Source organism: Miscanthus floridulus, chromosome 18 (assembly GCF_019320115.1).
Source record: "Miscanthus floridulus cultivar M001 chromosome 18, ASM1932011v1, whole genome shotgun sequence".
NCBI classification, from domain to species: domain Eukaryota; kingdom Viridiplantae; phylum Streptophyta; class Magnoliopsida; order Poales; family Poaceae; genus Miscanthus; species Miscanthus floridulus.
Window position 1 is genome coordinate 135959824 of NC_089597.1, and position 25622 is coordinate 135985445.

General features: G+C 48.1%; 1 protein-coding gene and 1 non-coding gene across 3 annotated transcripts; both read right to left on the reverse strand.

Annotated features, from left to right (window-relative positions):
* Positions 1 to 14202: 14202 nt before the first annotated feature.
* Positions 14203 to 16722, reverse strand: LOC136522589 (uncharacterized). 2 transcript variants are annotated; one of them, XM_066516395.1, is made up of 5 exons: positions 16277 to 16722; positions 15947 to 16069; positions 15126 to 15216; positions 14837 to 15000; positions 14203 to 14727 (listed from the first exon to the last, which is right to left on the reverse strand). In XM_066516395.1, exons 1-5 carry the CDS (start codon positions 16646 to 16648, stop codon positions 14500 to 14502), a joined length of 978 nt encoding a protein of 325 aa, XP_066372492.1. In that variant the 5' UTR covers positions 16649 to 16722; the 3' UTR covers positions 14203 to 14499. The 2 variants fall into 2 exon arrangements, with proteins under 2 accessions (XP_066372492.1, XP_066372491.1); XM_066516394.1 differs by having other exon boundaries at positions 15117 to 15216.
* Positions 16723 to 16832: 110 nt separating this feature from the next.
* Positions 16833 to 16904, reverse strand: TRNAP-AGG (transfer RNA proline (anticodon AGG)). Its single transcript has one exon. It is a non-coding gene; the product is annotated as a tRNA-Pro (tRNA).
* Between the last annotated feature and the right edge of the window lie 8718 nt (positions 16905 to 25622).

Here is a 25622-nt window from a genome sequence, read left to right on the forward strand (position 1 = left end):
TTCTACCCTTAAATTTCCAAGCATTGTATACATTGTTTCTTGAAATATATTAAAGAAGCGTTCTTTAGTTGTTCCTATTTTTTGAGAAACCCCCCGAGCCCATCGATGGGGGATCGGTGTTATGATAACGCTATAAGGGAGACTCGGCTCTGCCTCTACAGAGGTGCCCACCGCGGGGCTCGAACAAGACTCGGCTCTGCCTCTGTAGAACCGAGCCTCCCTCGAGGGCTAAAAGGGGGGGACCCCTAAGTCACAGACACCATTTTTAGTCATTTTTTGAAAAATTTCTACGCCAAACTCTCTCGCGTACTCTGACAAGTTGATTGTAAAAAACCTAAGGACTGAAAGTGTGCCTTGAGGCCAAAAGGCCGGCCGAGCTGCAAGACTGCCTACGCCTCTAGGCTACGGCAACACCCTCACCACCTTTTGCCGGAGGGGCAGCTTAGGCTCCGACAAAGTTTTTTGCAAGTGACATGTTCAGAAACGGGGCAGAGGGCAGAGGCTCGGAAATACAATAAAAAACGATTAAAAAGGCGTATGCACACGAGTACTTTAAAAGGCCTCGACGGCCACAAACATTATGATACGATAACTTAAGTCCTAATCTGTTTACATGACCCCCTTTGGCCCAGGTCAAAACTCAGGATTGCCAGCGTCGGCGGACGGCATGGGAGGAACCACCTCCACTTTGAACAAACTGGCCAGCGCCGTGCCAGGGGCCTCAGTCGCCTCCTCCAGCTTCACGACCTCCTTCTCGGCCTCCTCGTCATCCTTAGCCAAGACGTAACCGTCGCTGACAGCCACGAGGTCGATGCCGGTGTAGTGCGAGGAGACGATGGCCAGGGCACGCTTGACACCCATATGCAGCACCCCCCAAAGCCGCTCACAAACTCGGCTGCTCAACGCGGTCAGGCAGCTCCTGAGGGAGCTACCCGGATCGACCCCCTCGACCTCCAGGGCCTCGCAGGCGGTAAGGGCGGCGCTCCGCAGCGCGTCGTGCTTCCGGATCTCAGCCTCGAGCACCGACTGCACTTCAATAGAGGCCTCAGCTGCCCGGGAGACCTCCATCTCTAGCCCTGTGCCCACATAGGCGGGACGGGGTTAAGAACGCAAGAAAAATAAATAAAATAAGGGGTGCGGTTTAATAGGACTCACCCTCGCACTTCTTTTTCTAGGCTAAGACCTCGACCCAGGAGGCCTCGGCCACCTTGAGAGCCTCTGCCAGGGCACCTTTCATCAGCAGATGCGCGCCCTGCTCCTCACCCAGCTGCCCAGCGATGGCCTTGGTGGAGATCGTCGCTTCTTCAGCCCGAGACCTGAAGGCGTCCCGTTCGCCGGCCACCCGGGTCAGCTCCTCCTCCAGCTCCTTGATCCGCGCCGCCAAAGGGGTGGCCTGCTCCCGAGCCATGGTCGCCTCGGCCTTCATATCAGCATAGCGAAGGCGAAGGTCCTCCACCTCCGTGCTCCACGCTGACAGAAGCTCATTAGCATTGGCGAGCAGGTCCTTCTACTGCCGCAGCTAGTCCCAGACGTCCCACTCCTGCCGTAGGAACATCGACTTCCCGAGGGACCGGGCCTCGAGCTCCTAGATAGGCAAAACAGGGGTCAAGTACTACGAGAAAACTCGGAAAAAGACGACACAACACCAGGAAAGAAAGCGCGCACCTAGGCAACCCCAGGTAGATCGTCAGCCACGACGGACAGCACTGTCCGCAGCGACCGCTCTGCCAGCTGGCGAAATTGCTCGAAGGAGCCCCAGCGCCCCCCTCGGCCACGTCCTCAAGGGTGAACAGAGGCTCCCCCTTACGATCATCTCGGCTCCACCATAAGACACGCGGGTGATCCCACCCACGGGATTCGGGTTGTACCCGCACAAGGGCCGAACTCCCCTCGGTAGGAGTCGAGACTGGCCGCTCCGTGGTGCTGGCCGCCTCGGCGTCTGCCACCTCCTTCCCTCAGGAAGTATCGTCGGAGGAGATTGCCTGAACCTCCACCTCCCGGGCGCTCTCCTGCGACGGCGGCAGGTCTTGGACCGAGGGCGGTACCGAAGCTTGCCCCGCTTCCATCTCCGCATCCTAGGCCACCATCTCCGCCGTGCCCGCCTCCACCGCCTCGGCCTCGGTGGTCCTAGGAGCCCTGGCTGTAACAGAACCGCCCAATTTATACAAGATCAAGTACGGCTGTCCCCGCTAACACGTTGACACACACATACTTTCACTTATATAAACCCGGTAGTCCACCGAGTGTCCCAAAAGACCTCGGTAAATCAACATCACAACCAAGATCGCGAGATTAAGCAAATACACATCACATACACAGGGTTGCAGCGGAAATAATATTACATAAGGGTTCACAAATAAAAGTACAAGTTTGGGTTTCAAAACTGCTTAGTGAAAACAACATAGCTTTCAAATGATTACATTAATATAAGTTCCAAATATATTGCTAGCATAAGTGACATCATCCGACAAAAGCATATAGATGAGAAGTAACTATAGAATCATCGAGCCCACCGGCGGTTAGTCACCATCTTCAACAGGCCGAGAACTCCACCTGCAACATGGTGGGATAAACCCTGAGTACTCGAATGTACTCAGCCAGACTTACCCGTCAGAAACCAAAACAAATGACACCAAGGATCATGCATAGCTTAATTTAGTGGATCTGGCTGGATAACCTTTTTGCATAAAAGCTTGAGTAACCATTAGCATTATTCACCTGTACTAGCAGTGACTTTTAGCCATTACCTACCATCTATATTAGCACCTGTACTAATCAATCACTTGATTAAGTTGCAAACAATAATAACCATATCAGGTATTTCATGGCTCATTGTCATTATCATCATCATCATCATCATCATCATTATTTAACCATATCTTTAAATTTAGTGAATCTACATTGCCGCTGCTCAGTCAAGTTCTCACTATCCGGGAGAGATGGCGATTCGAATCGATTCCTATCCAGCTGGAGGGGTATTCCTAAACACAAACCCTACTTCCCCTGTCAGGGTCACAAACGAGTCACCTTTGGTATGATTCAGGAGTCACGAGTCCGAACAAATCGACATTCTCAGAGAACCACTCTGCCAAGGTTGTTCGGGACTCTAACTCGCCTTGGACTTATGCCAATGGCTCTTCGCACATCCTTACTACCTCCAGAATGCATGCCACTGCTCGCGTCCCTGGCCTGAGTCGAGCTACTAGGCTTCGCGGTCGGAACGACTTATCCGGCCAGCTAAGTGTTAGGCTACGTTCAACATGACATGAGGACGTACAGTGTATAGGTCCTTAAACGACACAGATGGGGATAGATTCACACCCAAGACCTCCATGCCTTGTTGCTACACTACCATCATCCTGTCTGGTCTCATTTCATTATTAACACATGGTTCTTTTTCATGATAGCAAATATAGCCAACCGTGACCAGAGCTCATCCTACATCTCGTAGGTCACAGGAAATCACCCGACTTCTACCGGTCTATGCATAGCTAAGCATCATTCAATCCTACACTTAATTAGGATTCATAGGATTTTATCTGGACAAGGTAGGGATATAATGCAACAATTGGTTCCAACCAATTCCTATACTTAATGCATCATCAACAATAAGAGATACTCAATATATTTGTAAAAACATAGGAGGCTTATAATGCTCCGAGGCTTACCTGGGATCCGACACAAGTCAGTTCAGTTAGCTTGCACCGTCTTGGTGACACCTTCGGTCCTAGCACTTGCTTAGTTCTTCCATCTTCGGGATATATCCACCAAACCAAATCTTCGGGTTTGGCTCCAACATCGCATCCTTCACATGGCGCATCTAGCGTACCTAGATGAGATGCAACATACAAGTGCATAAATATGAAGAATAGTACCATGAGACGCATCACAAAATAGCAAGCAAGACAAGCATAGTTTACACTAACACACTTAAGTACTTTGCGATGCTTAACTTAAACATCACACAATCTATCATGCTAAGATGGCAAAGAAGACAACAACACCAAGCATGACACAAGTTTCCCAAGATCTCAGGTGCTCTAACTCAGTCATCATTCAAGGCATAAGTCACACTTAACAATATACAAGCAAACACTATAATTGGAATCTACCAATTTCTGGACATGCAAACAGCAGCTACAAGATTTAACTATAACTGGAGTTACACAAATCCAAATGACTTAAAAGAAGACATTTTGGAAATCTTATGAAATTATCTAAAATTAATATTTAATCATCTTAGCATGATTCTCAAGTTAACTAAGTCAAATATACCCATTTATAGAAACTGGTCCACAATTGACAGAGAGCAGCTATTTCTGAAACCCAACTTTAAACAGGCATAACTCACAAACCACAAGGCCAAATACCACCAAATTTTTAATATCAGCTAGATAAATGAATTATCTACAACTTTGTTATTATCACCAAAAGCTCATTCAAATCCTAACTAGATCAAACATTAGCATCTTTCAGATCTGCTCAGAATACAATCAAAACCTGACAGAAGACTTAAAAGTCATGTAACTCCTACACTATCAGGCCTATGGCCTTACAATTTAAACACAAGCAATATCATGAAATTTGATACAACTTTTGTATTCACTACAACCATAGCAAACATCATTTACACCACGAAAACAATTGCACAAGCAAAACTGCAAATGCAACCCAACAGCAGTGGTACAGAAAACTGATAGGAACTTCAGAGAAGCATAACTAGAGTTCTAGACCTCCAACAAACATGAACCGTAACTTTTTGAAAAGCTTAGGAAGTTACCTACAACTTTATTATTCTTATATTAAGATGATTCTACAGTTAGGATAGTCAATTAATCCAATAATTGCATCTCTATCCAAAATATAGATAGAAACTGGCATGCCACTTTAAACAGCTATAACTGGAGTTATACATGTCCAATAAATGTGGTTCTAGACTTTTTAGAAATCTTATCAAATTCTAAACAACTTTGTTGTAAACACCTAAAGCTAATTCTACTATTAAGAAGGCCCCATAATACCAACAAGGTAACCTATCAGAGTTTGGGCAGAAACAACCACTGATATATAAGCAAATATAACTCCAAAAATCATGATATTTAGCTTTTTGAAAAGCTTAATAAAAGTACTACAACTCATGTATTATCACAAAGTCATGATTCATAACCTAACTAAGCCAATTAATTTAATCTTGCAGGCCTATTCAGAATAGGGGTAAGGCAATGCAGGTAATTTGTTATTTTCATAGATCTTAAACTATCAAGCCTAAAATACTGAAATTTTTACCAGACATCACTAATCACATCAGTAACACTCCATAAAAATTTCACATTTATTTGAGTAAAATAACTACAGTTATAAAAAGGACAAGACATGACTAGCATTAAGAACCTAACTGCCTAAATCTATTTTTACAGCAAACTATTTAAACTTAAACATGTAATATTATAGATCTAGTCAATATAGAATTTTACAAGGATTCCAAAAAGTCCTCATTTACTATTTTACGAGTTTTCTACAAATTACTACAAATTTTCAAAGTGGAGCATTCAAATCTGTAAAAACCAGAGAAAAAGGGATTGAAATCTTGCATCGGGGTCCCTACAGAAAAGATAAATCAAACATCAGCGAAGAGGTCCTCCTGAGCACTATTCACATGTGTCACAACTTCACAAAAAGAACCCTCCCTTTTCACGAATTCGAGCGCGAAGTCCCTGGTCGGAAACCAGAGCAGAGGATGGCCGGACTCGCGGCTTCGGTCGACAGGAACAACACCGGTGCCGGCGGAGAAGGGCTGCGAGAATCATGGGAACCATGCGCACCCGTGGGACAGCTCAGCTTGGCCCGAGGCGGCCCGAGTTGGCTCGACCACGCGAGCAGGCGGAGCGCCGGTGGCTGCTCCGGCGGCGACGGCGCTACGACGGCGAAGAAGGGCCGGGGAGGGGCTCGAAAGGCTAAGGAGAGGGCGGTGGACGGTAACGAGTGTGTAGTTGGGCATCGCGAGGCCAAGGGACTGCAACAGCGCTGGCGGCAGCGAGCTCGGTGGCGGCATCCATGGCGGCCGCGCTCTGGCGTGCGTGCGCGCGGAGGAAGAGCGCTAGGGTGGGCGGAAGCGAGTGAGGGAGGCAAGGAGACACACAGGCGCTCGGTTTTGGAGCAGCAGGGCGCGAGGCGGCACGTGGCATGCAGGTTGGATGCGCGTCGGCCATGTCAGGCGCGCTCCGGTGCATGGCTGCCACGATGCCATTTCGTCGAACACGTGGCGCGCGCGATGGAGCCCGACTTGGAGTCCGTTTTCGGCATATTCCGTGCACATTCGGACCTTAGCGCCAGTAGCAAAGTTGCTCTACTCTGGATGCTCTACAAACTTGATTAAGGCTGTATGGTCGTTAGAGATCTTCATCAGTAGGTAATTAAGCCACAAAATGACAGTGTCAGTGCCTTGATAGCGGTTAAGAAAACACAAAATTGAGGACCAAAACGGAGTCAAACTTAGCCCAACTTTTTATATGCTCTTCTCCTTAATATAACCTTCAACTTTTATTTTTGGACTAACTCAAGTTGCTTAGCAAAATTTGGAGAACGCGGAATGCCAACGTCGTTGCTTAGCGAAACTGACTTAGGATAATTCTAAGTGTTGCAAACTGCAGCAGAATCAATCTTGTGACCTTTGATTGTCAAGCTTAGAGATAGATTTAGACTTGGGTCCTTAAATAAAGTTTGTAGTACACATACTATGCTACAACTTTTGTTTAAGGTCAAACCTTGTATCTTGAATATAAACCATTCTTTTACTTTGGTCAAAGCAGCATCTCGTTAACCCTAGAATTAGAGTTTTCGACCAATTGAGGCCTTTTCTTGACATGTGCTCAACACAAACCCTTCATGACTTTTGTTGTAGAGTTCAATTGGAGTCATTTAGGTAAGGTAGCAAGGTTTGGTTGACTTCATAGGTTTCCATCCACTTGATAAAGCAATTCATGCAAAGATATGACTTATCATTTCATGTGACTTTTTGATTTCAAACTTCATGAAACTTTTCCACGGGTCTAGATGGATGCATGGGGATGTAATGTACATGGAATAAGCATGTTTAACATTACTCTTGCATAATCTTAACAAGGGTCCATATGTAAGCAAATCTGTGTGGCCCAAGTTTAGGTTGGAGCTCCGTCATGTAGATTTGATCTTGACACCTTCATTACCACTTGATATGTCATGTTTGAGCTCAAACCCATTGCTTAACTGGTGACAAACACCAGGGGTGTTACACTGGCGCTCGCCACCTCGACTTCAGGAGCCCTGGCCTCGACCACCTCGGCCTCGGAGGTCCTGGGCGCCTCCTCCCCCGCGTGCTCCATGGCCGCCCCGACAGCCTCTTCTTGGACGACCACCTCAACTGCATGGCGGCCTGCGCCTCCACCACCCATTGAGCGGTGGAGCTAGTGCTCACCTTGAGCGCCTTACGCGGTGCCAGGGCAGGCACCTCCGCCTGACACTTCCGACTGAAAGCAAAAACACTCACAAGGTCAGCATACGACCAAGGGGTGAGCGGGAGATACTACAAACTCCACAGATAAAACACTCACCTTGAACAGGGACACAACCGCTTCGGCACTGCACCCCTCATCCTCTGTAATGGCGGTGGCGGCGGCGGTGGTACGACCTCCGTGTCCGCCGGTGTTGGCCGGCCCTGACCTGACTCCGACGCTCCCTCGTCCCTCTGCGAATGTGGTTGAATCGCACCCGCCGTCGCCCGCTCCATCTCCACCATCGAGTCCCTCGGGCTGACGGTGCGCTTCCCCAATGCCCGTGCCTCGGGCGTGTCAGCCTCGGCCCTAGGGCGGGCGATCGCCAGCCCCGAGGCGTCCCCTCCTCCTAGAGGCGCCGAGCCACTCGCTGACACCCCGGGAGCCATCCCCTAACGTTAGGGAGATGGTCCAGGGGACCCTGCCCCGCCTCGCTCTCGTCATCATCGCTCGAAGGGTCCGTCGACGACGATGACGGGGATGACTCCACCGGGAGACCATCGTGCCTCTGTTGCCAGCGGCATTTCTCTAGCTCCTCGCGCTCGAGCATCTTCCTGTTGCACCTTGCCTCCTTGGCGTCCTTCCGCTTCTTGTACACCTCGGCATATGCCCTGTTCTTGGCTCGCCGCCCAGCGTCCTCGGGAACGGGCGGCGGGGAGGCTCGCACATCCCTCATCCCCTGCAGGGACAGCAAACGCAATAAGGGAACAGGAAAATGCAAGGAGCAAGAAGGCCTCGGAGGCCGCAGCAGCGCGTGACTCACTAGAGAGATGTACCCCCACGACAGGCGCATCGGGAACAGGGACAGACCGCTGCTCTTCATCCACCCATCCACCGTCCCTTTCACCCGACGTAGAATCTCCTCATCGGAGAGGGCGATGGTGGACAACCGGATGCCATCGATCGGCTCGTCCGGTGTCATCTCGAACAGGCGTCACCGCCGAGCCATCAGCGACAGCACCCTCCGGCGATGGAAGGCCGCCACAACCACAGCCGCCGTAAGGCCATGGCCGCGCAACCTCTCCAACGCCTCCAGAAGCGGCCGCAGCTTGGGCTGATCATCCCTCGCGACGCCATACCTCCACATCTCCGGCTGGCTCTCCAGAATTCGCCCGGTATAGGGGGGAAACCCGCCGTCATCATTGCGGAGGTAGAACCAGCTGTTGTACCAGCCGCGGTTGGACGACGTGAGCTGAGCCGGGATGTAGAGGAGCTGCCGGTCTTGGTGCACTTGGAGAGTGCAGCCGCCGGCCCTCATCGCCTTTCTCGTGCCCGCCGTACCCATCGTCTTGGTGGTGAGCCCCGCCCAGAAGAGGTGGAGCCACAGCTCCCAGTGGGGGGCAATGCCCAGGTATCCCTCACAGACGGCGACGAAGATGGCTGCCTACGCAATGGAGTTGGGGTTGAAGTAGTGAAGCTCCACGCCGTAGTAATGCGGGAGCGCCCGCATGAACCGGTCCGCCGGCACACCAAGGCCACGCTCGTGGAAAGACATGAAGCTCATGATGTAGCCATCATGTGGCCTTGGCTCTGGCTCGCTCCCCGGAGCAATCCACTCCGGCCTGTTGGGGTCGGTGACCGGGCGGAGGAGGCCATCGTCGACGAGCGACTGCAGCGTCTCCTCTGACACGTCAGACGGACCCCAAGGATCCGCCTAGAGGACAACAGCACCGAAAGCCATGAGTGCAGTGGAGAACGCGGCTACAGCGGTAAGGTGTGCTCTCGCTATCTCTCTCTCTCTCTCTCTCTCGCCTTTCCTCCCCCTTCTCCCTTCTTCTCTCCGGCGCTCTGTTCCTCTGTTCTTAGCAACCGCTCGAGGGCAGAAAGGGCGAACGTAGGCTGGCAAGGTAAGGAGGGACGGGACGAGGCTCATCACATATTTATGAGGGAGGGAAGGGGGTGAAACGGTCGGGCGACGAAACCAGGGAAATTTCCCTCAGATATAGCGCAGTTAATCCGGATCCGGCTAACCCGCCCACGCGTCCACCCTTTCCTCATTAACCACGCGCGCACAGTAACGTCCCATCCGCAGACATCGTGTCACATCCAACCACAGTGACAGCAGGCGTCGTTCCGTCTCCCCTAGAAACCACCTCAAAAGGCGCGCCCGTAGTTGTCAGCCGATGGGAGGGGAATATCCCCCAGCCGATTCCTTTCAGGCTAAGGAACCGGGCACCGAGCCCGTTACGGTCTAGGGGTTCGAAGGCTAGGCCCCTGTAAGGAAAATGGACCCTTGGCCCATTTACTTTGGATTTTGGTGTTTGATAACCAACACAACCAAATTGGACTAATGAATTTGCAAGTGTTTGTTTTGTAGTCCAATAGGGTGCAAGACGTGACTTGGACAAAGGCGACGTGATGATCCGATGATCAACACCTCAAGCAAGACCTTAGAAGCACAAGTGAAGACCCAAGATATCAAGCAAAGTCCAAGCATGAAGATTGGAACCAAGCCGTACGCAAGATCGTGAAGAAACAAGCTCGCAGAGGCGACCGGACTCTGGACCAGACGCTGGCAGCGTCCGATCGGTAGTTCGCGGCTGCAACCGGACGCTAGACCGGACGCTGGAGGCAACCGACCGGACGTAGGGCATCAGCGTCCGATCGGTAGTTCACGGCTGCAACGGTCGGGACGACCAGACGTGTCCGGTCAGGACGATCTCAGCGTCCGGTCAGTAGCAGAATTGCGGGAGTTCGACCCCAACGGCTACTTTCTTAGTGGGGCTTATAAATACAACCCTCAACTGGCCATTTGAGTGGAGAGGAGCTGAGGAAACATACCAAGGGTGTTGATACACCATTTTAGTGATCTCCACTTGCATAGTGCTTAGTGTTTCATCAGGTGATTAGCGTAGGTGCTTTTGCGAAGTGCTTAGGTTGATTAGACCACCGCTTATGCGCTTGCTCTAGGTGTATGCCTAGTGTTTAGTGAGGTTTGCATACCTCTTGCCACCCCGTGCTTGCGAGCACAAGAGTTGTACATCGGAGGGGCTTGAAGTCTTGCGAGATCGCACCAACCGCGTTTGTGGTGCGGCCACCACCGTGTACCGAAGGGAACAAGGCCCGCGGCGTTTCAGCCGAAAGCTTGATAGTGAAGATGGTGGGGAGCGTCCGGGAGAGGCTTGCTGGAAGGCACATCGGAGACCCACTTGCGCGTGGGGAAGGCCCGAGGCTATCCACGGAGTTACCCGACCGAGATCTTGGCCCTTGCGAGGGATTCCTTGCGAGGGGCTCTAACAAGGACTAGGGGGAAGCTTGCGCGCTTCTTGATACCTCGGTAAAAATACCGGAGTCGTCGATGGGAGTTTGCATATCTCTACCTTGCACTTTAAGCTTCCGCATTTACATTGATCATATTATTATCATTTGCGGTAGAGATAGCCCCACACTAGCAAAACCATTGTTGCACATCTAGATAGATTATCTTTTGCATAGGTTTTGTTAGAAGTAGAAAAAGAGGCCATAGTTTAGAGTTAGATTTTTAAGTTGCCTAATTCACCCCCCCCCCCTCTTAGGCGTCCACGTGTCCTATAGCCCCCGAGGGTCTTGACAGCCGCCCCAGGATGAACAAAGTCAGGGATGACTATGGGCGAGCCTGTACATGGCCGAGGCCCAAGCAAGTGATAGCTTGGGATGCCCTAAGTCGTGTCCGAGACCGGCAGGGAGGTCTCTGAATGGGATCCCACCGTAGGGAGGCGTCGAGCCCCCGAGGCCAATCGAACGGCCCTAGGACCCACTAGAGAAGCCCTCTGGTACTTTTGAAGTGCGTCTCTGGACCACAAGCCGACCCCTATCGAATGGGGCACGGGCCTCCACTTGGACTTACCCGATAACAGCTCACCGGAGGTGTCACTGCTCACGCCCACTGAGGGTAGCCTGGCATACTCCACCCCTCCTTCCGAACAAAAAGGATGCGCGAGGGCCGCCCAAAAAAGACAGGGAAACTCCTGATCGCCCTCTTGCTCCGCGCAGAGGCTTGGGGGCTCCTCCTGCAACCAAAACTGATTCCTTTCAGGCTAAGGAACCGGGCACCGAGCCCGTTACGGTACAGGGGTTTGAAGGCTAGGCCCCTGAGGGTCTCGACAGCCGCCCTAGGACGAACAGAGTCAGGGATGATTATGGGCGAGCCTGTACATGGCCGAGGCCCAAGCAAGCGATAGCTTGGGATGCCCTAAGTCGTGTCCAAGACCGACAAGGAGGTCTCTGAATGGGATCCCACCGTAGAGAGGCGTCGAGCCCCTAGGGCCAATCGAACGGCCCTGGGACCCACTAGAGAAGCCCTCTGGTACTTTTGGAGTGCGTCTCTGGACCACAAGCCGACCCCTATCGAATGGGGCACGGGCCTCCACTTGGACTTACCCGATAACAGCTCACCGGAGGTGTCACTGCTCGTGCCCACCGAGGGTAGCCTGGTATACTCCACCCCTCCTTCCGAACGAAAAGGATACGTGAGGGCCACCCAAAAAAGACAGGGAAACTCCTGATCGCCCTCTTGCTCCGTGCAGAGGCTTAGGGGCTCTTCCTGCAACCAAGCCAAGACCCAGCGACCCGAACTCACACTCAGGGGCTCGGCAAACGCGATAAAACCCCTCACTCAACACGGAAAAGCCCTGGAGGAGTAAATTCCACTCCTCCAGGGCCTCGGGGGCTACACCCGGCGGGTGCGCTCGCGCGCACCCACCGAGGCCTCAAACACAAAACACAATCCCGACGGGAGCCACCACGAGCCAAGTCTCATCAAAACCTCGGGGAGAGTGCCTGCACTCCCCCTGAGGCTCGGGGGCTACTGTCGGATACCATAGAAAGGGGTACCCTAAGCAAGAACCGAAAAATTTGCTTAGACCTTGTAAATACCGAAGCCAAGAGACAACCACGCGGGCCTCGGCCGATTCTCCAATTCGCCCGAGGCCCACGCCACAAGGCCTCGGACGAGGTACCAACTCTCCGCCTCGCCCGAGGCCCCTTGCCCGAGGCCCCACCCGAAAGGCCTCGGACGAGGTACCGATTCTCCGTCTCGCTCGAGGCTGGCTCGGCATCAGCCCCGCCGCAGCTTTGACCGACCACCCTGACAGAGCGTCACACCCAACCAATGCGTCCAACCACTCCCGCAACGTCAGCCACACGCCGGCGCAGTACAGCAGAGGGGCCGACGGGACGGGAGTCACATCGGCGCCATGCAGTCTGGGACAGGACGGGGCAGGGGTTACCAGCCGCTGTACTCGGCGCTGTGCCCACAACTGACACCCATGCGACACTGTGCTACCTAACCCCACCTACTCCGACGACAGTGCGGCGTGGAGAGTCATGTCCGGGCCCCTGTAGCATCGGGATCAGCATAAAAAACCAACGGCTCCCTCCGAGCCTCGGCAATTCGCTTCCGGGCTCCTGTAGCCTCGGGACTCACGCCCGCCGAGCCCCCCACGATGGCCCAGCTTTTGCATCGACTGGGCCTCGGCTCTCTACGTTATCAACACTCTGGGGCCGGCACGTCGCCCGCAGAACGCGCCATACCCTGCGTCAGGCTGCAGGAGCTCCCACATCGCGCACAGGGCTAAGCTCCTGTATCCTCGGAGTCAGCACACCCGCGCCATCACATCAACCCGGCCTCGGCACTCCGCGCCGGTCAAACATACAGCTACCAGCACGCTTCCAACGCGCCTGCCACCACAGGAGCTCCCACGTCGCACAGAACCAGGCGTGACTGGCGCGTCGCTCCAGAGTACCAAGGACAAGACCGCTCCATCTACCATACCGCCACAGTAACGAGCTGTAGGGCTCGGACATACCGCCTCCGCTCACAAAACACCACGTAGCAAACGCATGTATCGCCCCTGTCCTCTCCTTCTACTATAAAAGGGGGTGACCGGGGCCGTTTCTGAAAAAACAAGGACACACCCGATGAACAGACACACTCACGGAGACATCGCTCAGATAGACACACGCGCAAGCAACGAGTAACACTCGGTAATACGCACGCTCCTCACCGCAAGAGATCAACATCTCGAGCAACCCATGCCGCTCCACGCAGAGACCTGGGACAAACTCCCTCTCTCGCCCTGCTTGTAAACCCCTACTACGAGTACCTCGGTGCAAGGAATACAAGATCGCATTCTCAGACTGGACGTAGGACACCTATTGCCTGAACCAGTATAAACCTTGTATCTCTTTGCATCACCATCCGGGATAGGGACACGCAGTACGTTTTCACTCGTTGGTTGAGGACCCGCCGGTCCAAAACACCGACAAGATTCTACATATATTTTACTCGTGTGGTTATATGTCATGAGATGTTTTACCCATAGCAACGCACGGACACTCAACTAGTATTATGTGGTAAATAAGGCTACTAGACCAAAATGGACAAACCTGTGGAAGAAACACACTACTAAAATTAGGTTCTGCATTTTTTTTTCTGGATGAAGTTAATCTTCAACTACACAGGGTCAAGCACACCCCAGATATTCAATTTATTTATGGCCAAGTTCAATTAACTAGCTTGTGTGCCTCACATGTACAGATTTGTCTTCCTTTCCTTTAACTCTCTTCCACTTTTTTTTAATTAATAAAAATAAATAGCACAGTAGAGGCCCGCCTACTGTATTTCCCCTAAAAAAAGGTTCTGCAAACAGCGCAGTCAAACAGTGAATGAGATGATCATCTTAAATGACACGAAATTTAACTTTAGAAAAGTGAAATGGCCAAGGGCGGGAAAAAAACAGAAGCTAGCTAACATGATCTTTCATGTGCAGTCCACAGCCCTGCTCACGTTCCACACACATTCTACCTTCTCCTGTTACAACAAATCAAGGCGACTACAGCAGACCCAAGTTCAATCGGACACCAGCAAACTACATGACGTTCTAGCAAAGCCGGCCAAAGTCCAAGCCTCCCATGTCCTGACACCACAGAATGATGCATCTCAACCAACTATTCATTGAACTATAGACAGCAACTCAGCATCTTGCACATCTTAGGTGGGCTGCGAGGCTCGAGCCCGTGCCGCCGCTCTCTCCAAGGCCTTGAGCCTGTTGGCCTCCATGCGCGCCTTCTGCTCCTCAGTGAGCTCAATCTTCGCCGGCTTGGGGCCATCGCTGGCTGCTCCGTCCTGTGGTTTCTGCACCATCGAGTTAACTTCTTTTGGAGCCGACGGCTGTGGAATCTCTTTATTGGTTCCCTCACCAGCCGGGATCCAGGGTTCCTATTGTACATCAACAGCAGTTCACAAGTTCAGGCAAGTCCGAGTGCATTGTATAGTAGCTTATGGCTTGTCAAGGATGAAATAATTAGAGTAGAGGGAATACACTTACATCAGCTGCTTTTTCATAGATTTCATTAAGCAAATCTTCTTCCATGGGATCCACATCGTTGCTCTCCATCGGTGGATCTGCATCTCCTTGCACTGGGTCAGTGACATGGTTGTCTGACAGCGGAGCTTCAGTGCCGAAAATTGGGTCTTCAGGTGCAGTTCCATCTGCAACAGGGGTTACACAATCACTATAGTGGGCGCAAACATTGAAGGAAATGCAGTTCTGGTGGAAGTTTACCACTTATCCATGCACGTTGCTAACAAAAACAAAGAGCTCGTACCAGGTTCACCTTCTGGCATGTCTTCATAAATTGGTGGTTCGTGCAGAAGTGTAGGATCACCCCCTCTGGCAACCCTGTCCCTCAGTTCAGAAACACATCTCTAATGAACAATGCAAAAGAACACACATGTCAGAAATAACAAGGTCACGGCAATGTCCAACGAGAAAGAAAATGTTGACCTTACATTCAAAAAAAAGAAAGAAAATGTTGACTTTCTGGTGAGAATGGTGATCATGCGTGCAAACAGAAGAACATATGGCTTTGCAAACCAGTTTTGGCTAGCAAATCAATGGCGCGTGAGTTGAAATCTTCCTTGGGCCCAAAGTCTAGCCATCAACAGGTCACACTTGAAATAACAGATTTTACGCTTGAAATTTTCATTTCATTAATTAAAGAACGGCTCAGTGGCATGTTTACCACAAGCATAGTCTTCTTTTAACAAGGGCAAAAAAGATTGATCCCTCACAAAATAAAAGGAAAAGGAAAGAACAAAAAGACTGATGGGAATGGATCTTTCTAAACAGTCATGGCATGAGCATAACAGGTTGTCTTGTTTAACTATTTATTAAGGTGTTTTCCTCAACAGTTTGAGACCTCGATGTCAATGTGTTGCTAAGCTCTGGAATTTGGCTCTGTTGTCTTTCTTGTGACAGTCCTCTAAATTCATCCTTGAGATTTATAATTGGTTGACAACAAAGTGCAGGTAGGAGAAATTAAATTAAGTACCTGAGCTAACACTACACCAACTTTAGGTCTTAATTCACTCTAGTCTGTTAATTTTATTTGCAAGCACAGGGAATCAATGGCTCAAAACAAAGCAGATAGCTTACCCTGACGCGGTTGCCGGCACCCAATTTCTCAACTTTGCGCACAAACTGTTCAAAGGAGTAGTAAGGGATCAAATGAGAGTGCCAGTCCGCGTAGAGCTTGATGAGATTGCCAAGGTCCTCCACCTGAGACCAAGTCATTCATGAGATAAGGAACTAGGAGGTCAGAGGAGAACAGAATAGACACAGATATCGTGGTTGTGAGATGAATCGAGTCAAACTGCCTCCTAATGTCCGTTGTTGTTATTCATGGATGGATTCGATTGAAATTGATGGTCCCCGAAGCTGAACAGATGCGTTTGAAAGGAAACGGAAAAGAATGAGTAGTAGTACCTCATGGCCTGGGCGGGCGTGGGGCTTGAACGCCTTTGGGAAGTAGCGGAGCACGAAGCCGATGCCGCCGTCGGAGAGGAGCAGGTCCGGCGTGAGCTTGGGGCGCGTGGCCCTCTCCTTCTTCTTCTTCTTGCCCTTGCCGTCCTGCGGCTGCGGCGGTGCCCCACCGTCGGTCCTGTCCCCGTCCGGCGCCGACGCCGACGCGGAAGGCCTGGGCTTGGCATTGAGGCGGGAGGGGGCGGAGGGATGACTGGGGTTGGTGGGTGCGTCGGCGTCGGAGGCGGCGGCAGGTGCGGAGGAGGAGGGGCAGTCGCGGGACCAGTGGCCCGGGCGGCCGCACTTGAAGCAGCCCGTGGGCGCCGCCGCGGCCATGGCTGGGGCTGGGGAATCGGGAACTGGGGATGGATGGGTGGGTGGATCTTGCTCCTGGCCCTGGGCAAGGGGAAAGGAAATAATGGAGGGGTTTTGGCGGGAGTCCAGAGGCGAGATGGCGCCAAGAGGAGGAAAACCCTAGTGAGGAGGAGGCAGCAAAAAAAAAAATACAAAAATTTAAAAAGGGGCATTCCGAGAATTGAACTCGGGACCTCTCGCACCCTAAGCGAGAATCATACCACTAGACCAAATGCCCTTGCGTGTCCTTTCCTTCTAAGTTCTCTATTTCATGATAGTGGCACTGTGCTACATCAGACCTCAATGTAAAATTCGACCAAAGTATCATCGTGTGCCGGCTTGTTCCCTTCTACTATACTATAATATACTCACGAATGCATCTCAATTAGCTTTTGGCTTCTTCTAAAGGACACACTTAGCACTAAAGAACCTACATGATTATAACTGTGCATTATGCATTATTGATCTTTTGGAAGAGTCTCTCTCGCATCTCTTCATTCAATGCTCGTTTGCATTAGAATGTTGGGCATGGCTACCAATTCAGGTGAATCCTTACTCCCATCCTTACCTATGAGAAGTCATAAGTCCTTTTCTTCATGAAAATAACAATTCTCATGTGTCGGACAGTATGGAAAACAAGAAATGATCTCCCCTTCCACCAAATCCAACCGTCGACACTGGCATCTAGGAGAACTTTCAAGTTAGAAATTGTGGTGTTACTTTCACGCACCAAGAGAAGCTGCTTCCCCTTATTTGACCAATGGCTAAACAAACTAGCTTAATTTCTCTAGTTTGGTTAATATTTTTTGTTTCCTGAATGTTTTCTCTATATAACACTTTTCCGCAAACTACTTGTTTTATTTTTAATATGTCTTAACCAGTAGGGGCTTGCCCCTCTTGATTTCCTCAAATACTAGCACAAAACAACATCGCCTAGCATGTCGATACCTAGGGCGCATCAACAATACAATAGGGGAGGAAAGGTAAAGGATTCAGATCTGTCCCTTAAATGTCATTCAGCAAGATTTATTGACCAAATTAAATAGCTATGTCGTTTACAAGCATATTCATAATGAAACAAGGGGGTTTATCAACATGCCCTTTTAAGAAAAAGGCTTATCTAGCTAGCTCATGGGCTACACGTGAAATTGTCAATTGTCATAATGCTCAAATGTCCCCACTATCAAACCCATCCCAAAAGATGCTACAATCATCATAGATAGCAGTTGGTTTGAATTGTTTTTTTTCAACAAATGGGTTCAACAATCCACCAATTAACACTAAGTCTTATACTCTTATTATAAGCTCTATCGTCCATCAACCGGGGTTATAAGTTCATAAATTTGAAATTTGAGTGTCAAGATTGCTATTTTCTTATTTCTATGTATTTTTTTTTTTTAAAGCTCAAGCAGTATTGAATCAGTGATAAAAGAAAATGTTAACAAATCTGTGTAAGGGGAGCTTGTGGCCATATCTCGTGCCCAACAAAAAGAAAAGAAAATGCGTGTAGCCAGCAGGCCGGCAAGCTTTGATTGTTTTTTTTTTTTTGTTTTGTTTGGCTGTATCGATAATATCCATGGCAGGCTGGGTGCAAGCAGATGCAAGTTTTTGTTGGTTGGAGCCGTGCATCGCGCGCTATGCACGTGATGCCTCGTGTCACTACCGTCGTACGTGTCCTTGTTTAATGAATTGATTAAACGAAACGATCGCTGAAATAACCTTGCTTTGCTGTCTACCGATGATGGGATACATATACAGCAGCTTGAGATGAATGGATGGCAGTATTATTACATATGTTTACATATACGACAGATGGTGAGATGCAAAGACGATAGCATGTTGACATAAACGACAAATGCAGATTGGGAAACTATACATTTGATTGATTGCATAGGAGTGCATGGCCTATATGACAGAGCTCCACTCCCTTATTCTTGATTTAGTTTTTTGGTTCCCGATTTTTTGATGAAGTGATTCTGACGGAGAGATAGAACGAGGAGCATGTGAGAATTGATACCGATGAACATTAAATTAAATAATGAACAGTGAAAAATAGCTTCCTATTCTTACTGTAATGCGATGTTACAAGGAGAAGTAATTCTTATATATATAGAAACTTCATAGAAAAAATGTTAGTTTGATCTTCACCATGGGCCCTTGGATTCGCGCCGTGATTGGGGATGCCCTTGGACTTCACCGTTGCCTCTGCAGTGCCACCACCGAGCCGCTGTACTTCGCCACGTCGTCGCGCACCGTCACTAAACTGCTACTACGACTCCAGTGGCCACATCGTTGTGGCGCCGTGGCCGTGGCTACGTACGATGAAGTACATCACCAAGTCTCCCTCTCCCGATTCATGCATTAAGCTAAGTTCTACTCACTGATCTACACCTAGAAGAGTTTTCGATTCCTACAATGGTACCAGAGCCAGGCTTTCTAGGGTGTAGATCTAGTTTGGGGTAGAAAACTGAAAAGAAATAGAAAAGACAGAGAAGTAGAGGGTCCGATCCAGTTCGGATTGGAACCCTAACCCCAGTCGGGGTGAAGAAATCAGAAGAAAGAGGGTTCAATTCGGTCGATTTGGATCAACCCAAACATGAACCCTAACCCTAACCCGCAAATAGGAGGCGGGGAAGATGAACAGTGGGTTCGGCCAAACCCTTCACCCTTCACCCTAACCCTAATCTAGAAGAAACAAAGAAAAGAGAACCTACCGGCCAAATCTGCGACCGGGAAAGGGGAAGAAGAAAAGAGACAGAGGGTTTGAACCCTAACTCAAACCCCAAGCACTAACCTGAACTCTAATCCATCGGGGAAGAAAAACAGTAACCGATCTCTAACCCTAACCCTAAATCGGATCAGCTTCGAGAAGAAGGGAAACAAGATGCAAACAGAGAGAAGAAAGAAGGGGAAAGGGGGAAAGGCATGGGAGGCGGCTCGCCGGCCTCCACTCACTGGGTCACCCGGGAAGGACCTCAGCGCCGGTACAGACCGTCGCGCTAGGGCACCGCTGCCAGGCCGCTCGATGGCGGCGTGCTCACCCGTTGGGGAGCGCGCACGCCAGCGATGGGGCCAGCGACGGTGCCATCATCCTCTTCTTCTCCGGTCTCTCTCTAGTGGACGATGCGCTCTACTCTCCGTCGTGGCGGTCAGAGAGGAAAGGGAGGGAGTGAGACTGAGCTAGGGTTAGGGGACCGGGGCCGCGTGGAGTCAGGAGCACCGTCGCCCTCACCGGCGAGGGGGCCGGTGGCGGAGCCTCTTTGCCTCTCGTCTCTCTGCCACGACGCTGAGGAAAGAAGAAAGAGAAAGCGAAGAGAGAAATGGGTTTAGGGTTTCAGCGGAGCGGCGCGGTGCGGCGTGGGTTTTGTTCGTGCGAGACGCGCGGACGACCGTCAAATCGGATCCAACGGCGTAGAGGCGACGGGCCGGAGGCTGGCCTAGGCGGGCGCGAGCGGGCAAGCTGCTTTCCTGGCCGGCCCAGGTTGCGGCCTAGGAGGGAGCCGCGCGCGCGCTCAAGGCAGGCCGGGCGGCTTTCTTGGTCGGGCTGAAGAAACAGTATTGATTCGAGTCCATTTTTCTTTTTTCTTTTCCAGTAAATCGTTATTTCCTGGAAAATGATTAACGGCTCAAATAAAATTAGTAAAGAGAATTTCTCTATGGGTAAAATTCACAAATTATGTTTAAATTTTCGCTGTAAAGTTTAATGTTTATTATCTTCTAATTAAATTTGAACCAATGGAAAAATTTAATTCGAAGATTAGCTATATTTAGTAAATTATGATCATGTTTATCCTCTAATTTAATTGGAACCAACGGAAAAATTTAAATTAGAGGAGTAGTTCCTTCTTTGTTTAAGTAAGATTATGGTATTGTCATTTTATGACCAACGTTGATGATGAAAAATATTATAATGAATTTAAGTTTGAAGTTTAAATGTCTGATAAATTTTACACCAACGTGGTCAAAATTTCAGAGAGCATATAAGGACCAAGAAATACTCCTGAACTAATAGAATGTATTTTATTAACATATTTCTGCTACAATGAAGTTGATTATCTTCCAATTAAATTCGAACGAACGGGAGAATTTAATTCTAAAGAGTAGTTTTATGGATTTCAAGTTAATTTCTGAGTTTTATGCATTAATTCTATTTTCTGTCCAACGGTGATGTAGAATTGATGCAGAAGTACCTTGCTTATTTAACCGATGAGATCAATCGGCTGCATGCCAACGGGCTGCAATGCTGGGGTATGTGAATGAAAAGGCTTGAGTCAAGCCAGTTTAGGACAGTTTTTGCTAGTTTAGTAATTTTTTAATTAAATTAGAACCAATGGGAAAATTTAATTGAAAAATAAAGTATAAGTGAATGTTTTAGTTGTCATGACTAAGTTTTAATATAGATGTATCCCGCATGGGGAGAAGTTTTGGCATAGTAATTATGCTAGTCCATCCAGCATGGCGGGAGAAGTTTTGTGATGAATCATATGTTTTTGTATCCCGCATAGCGATAGAAGTTTGGGTAGCTGAAAGCTCTAGTTTAGTTTTGGTGAATTGATGAAACCCTAAGTGCTAACCTAGTTTATCAAGTGATCATGAGATAGGTAGCACACTTCAAGTGAAGAAGCTAATGAAGATTATAACATGACAATGGTGATGGTATGGCGATGATCAAGGGCTTAAACTTGAAAAGAAGAAAGAGAAAAACAAAAAGGTCAAGGCAAAGGTATAACTTGTAGGAGCTATTTTATTTTGGTGATCAAGACACTTAGAGAGTGTGATCACATTTAGGTTTGATAGCCGTACTATTAAGAGGGGTGAAACTTGTATCGGAATACGGTTATCAAAGTGCCACTAGATGCTCTAACTCATTGCATATGCATTTAGGATCTAGTGAAATGCTAACACCCTTGAAAATATTTGTGAAAATATGCTAACACATGTGCATAAGGTGATACACTTGGTGGTTAGCACATTTGAGCAAGGGTGGAGAAGTTAGAAGTGAAAAGGAGTTGGTCACGAAGACGCTGGCGTCGGTCAACTGACCGGACGCTGGGTTTGAAAGCACCGGACGCTGGCTGCTTGCGTCCGATCGAACTGGAAAGACGGTACAGTGCCTAGGGTTAACCACCGGACGCTGGACTGTGTCCGGTCAAGGTGGACCGAACGCGTCCGGTCGAAGAAATACGCCTCGAGGAGCTTACTAGAAACGACCGGACGCTGAGGCTCCAGCGTCCGGTCAACTCAGGCGCAGTGTCCGATCAAGGCAGATGACCGTTGAAGTCGGGACATGTGGCCGCCATCGGGCGACCGGATGCTGAGGAGCAGCGTCCGGTCAGTTGGACCGGAGCGTCCGGTCAGCCCGCATTATGCCCAATGAAGGGGTATAACGGCTCTATTTCGTGGGGGCTTCTATTTAAGCCCCATGGCCGGCTATGGCTCATATCTTTGGCCATTTTCATTGACATAGCAACCTTGTGAGCCTAGCCAGAGACCTCCCACTCATCTCCATCATTGATTCATCATCATAGTGAGATTGGGAGTGATCCAAGTGCATTGCTTGAGTGATTGCATCTAGAGGCGCTTGGTGTTCGTGTTTCGCTGCGGATTTCGCTTGTTACTCTTGGTGGTTGCCGCCACCTAGACGGCTTAGAGCAGCGAGGATCGTTGAGCGGAGGTGGTGATTGTCTCCGGCTCCGATCATGGTGATTGTGAGGGGTTCTTGATCTTTTCCCGGCGGAGCGCCAAAAGGTACTCTAGTGGATTGCTCGTGGCTTGTGTGATCCTCATCTTGTGTTGGTTGTGCGGCACCCTATTGAGGGTTTGGCGTGTGAGGCGTGAACCTCCAAGTGAGTGAATCGCCACAACGAGAACTAGCTTACCGATAAGCAAGTGAACCTCGGTAAAAATCATTGTGTTCATCATTGATTCTGATGTGATTGATCTTCATTGTTATTCATTCTTGTGATTGATTGGTTTCTTCCTCTACACGACGGTATAACCTTCTTGATCACTCTCGTTACTTTACCGCAAACTAGTTATCAAGCTCTTTAGTGTAACTAGTTGTGAGAGCTTGTTTGTTTGGTTGGTGTGGCTCTTTAGTTAGTCTTTGAGAGCACACTAACATAGGGTAGTGTCTTTGCTATTGTGTGGATAAACCATTATCAAAACTAGAATTGTGGTAGGTGGCTTGCATTTTGAGTAGACTAGCGCAACACTCGTTTCGTCTCATAATCGTCTAACCTTTTGTTAAGTGTTGTTGTAGAATTTTTATTAGGCTATTTACCCCCCCTCTAGCAAATAGGACCTTTCAGTAGCTCTTAGGCTATCCTAGTATTGACCATGGCACTATAGAAATGCATCGTCATGGTCAATACCAGCCAAAGGATAAGAAAAAGATGCAAGCATGACTTGCAAAAGTACTGCTAATGAAAGACCTCGTTGAGTTCTTAAATTGAATTAAGGAAAGTGTACTCTTAAACGGATCAAGAAATAACTTTGTTTATATGACACAATCATGTGAATAAAGTAAGTTATAAGTGTCTCCTCGTTTATAGGCTTTCTGAATAGTTATCAAAATTATGGCAGTAAAGTTCATGCCATATTTCGAGGGGGAGAATATTAAGATCAATTAAGTAAATGTAAATACTCTTCATTAAGAGTGAGATAAAGATTCATTAAGATGAATGCGACCATTGGAGGAGTACAACTGTCACAACGATGATACCCCTAAGTAGAGAAATAGCTAAATTTCTAGACCTTTTAAAGTTCTGATAGAAAGATAGCGTAGTCAGCCTCCAACATGTTAAGGTGGTGCTTAAAGCGTCATATGAGATTTTAACGGATTAAGCCCAAAATAAGAAATTTGAAGATATACTATGGGAAGATCTGGGGGAGTATGGTATGTAGAGACCTAAGACTTGAAGAGAAACGAGACTGCATGCCCACTTCAGTGATTCAAAAATAATAAATCTCTCAATATCTATTGATGTTGTATGACTTATACAACACTTGTTGCTACCTTTTCGAAGAAGATGAATGATGTAAACAAGGATCTTATCATACAGGAGCCTGTAGAATCAATTGACTCTTGGCAATGAAGAGCAACAATAGCCCATATAAAAGTGCCAGTAACTGAGGCCCCAGAAGGTCTTAAAGAATTAATAAACCAATTTTTCCAATGACTATGAAGTCTATGTTAGTAAAGAAATTCAAATGGAGGGTGATCCCACCTCATTTGAAGAAGCCATGAGAAGTGTTTACTCGTTTAAATGGCAAGAAGCTATGAAAGTTGAAATGAATTAGGTCAATACCAACGATGCTTGAGACTTAGAAGTAATTCACAATGGAGCCAAAATAGTAGGCTGTTAATGGGTCTACAAGACAATGTGACTTCAAAGAGAATGTAGAAAGATATAAAGCATGACTTGTGGCAATATGCTTTAAGCAAAGAGGAAGAATAGATTATAATGAATGTTTTTCTTTCCAGTCTTATGTAAGGATTCTTTTAGAATTATAATAGTGTTAATGGCACATTACGATTTATAGTTACATCAGATGGATATAAAGACGTCATTCCTCAACGGGGATTCATATGAAAACGATTACATGGCACAACCCAAAAAGGTTTTGTCGTGGAAGAAAAGAATATGTAGGATGCCGCCTATAGAAATCCATTTATGGGTTAAAAGTAAGTCTCTATACAGTAGTATCTAAAGTTGATGAAACGATAAGAAAGTTTGAGTTTTTTAAGAAAATGAGAAGGACAATAGCGTTTATGCGAAGTTCAAGAATGAAAAATTCATTTTCTACATCCCTGTGAAGATGACATTCTACTCACTAGTAGTGATGTTGATCTGTCATTGGAGAAGAAGTTTTATCCTCAAGTTTCAATGTAAATGATCTTAGTGAAGCGTCGTTGGTTCTAGGAATCGAAATTCACCGAGATAGAAGAAAATGGGGTATTAGGACTATCGCAAAGGCATACTTAGAAAATATTCTAAAGAAATAAAGTATGTATGCGAATAAACCTACGCCTGCTCCTATAGTAAAGGGTAATAGATTTAGGAACTTTAAGTGTTTCAGGAACCGATATGAGATTAATCAAAAGAATATGGTTTCATATGCTTCAGCTGCTGGAAGCTTGATATGTGTATAGGTACAAGTAAGAACTTATCCTGACGTAGTTTATGTATCTGGGATATCTTGGCAGAAGCCCAGTTCAGATATAGATCACTGGAATTGAGTTGAGAATGTCTTGCAATTTTGCAAAGTATAATAGGGCTCATGCTGAATAAGAAAGAATAAGTACTCTCAAATAGTTAATGGTATAAAAAGTTAAGTGTTGGCGAGATGTGTAGTGAAATCCACAGCAGTTGCTAACACTCGCAGTTGGAGTATTATTGTGGAAAAGCTCTAAAGAAACAGTTGTGGTGTCATCAGTGATGCATACCATAGTATAGCTTGTCATGAGGCTTAAGGAACAGACAAAAGATGGCTAAGGGAATCTGTACCCGGATTTAACAATGGTAGATAACAACAATAACCATTTAAAGTAAGTTAACTCCTAAGACAACATGTCAAGTGTGCTGCCAAACACATTGACACTTAGTTATATGTCGTAAAGGAGAAAATCCAGAATCATTTTGAAAGCATTAAGCACATAAGTATCGAGTAAGTACTTGCGGATCCACTTATCAAAGGCTAACCACCCACCGCGTTCAGATAACACACAGTCGACATGTGTTTATGGGAAAGCCTATGATTTTTTAATACAAAGGGCCTAATTGAGTATCTGTTTCAAAACAAAGAGGTGCGTTGTAGCTGTTTAATCTAATGGCAACAGACCATGACGATGAGTCACGCTCTATGCACTGATCTAGATAAAGTAAGTTAAGTTTAAGCAATAAGGTGAGATCAAGGGAGAGAATGTTACTTTGATCTCCGCCAGGCCCTTGGA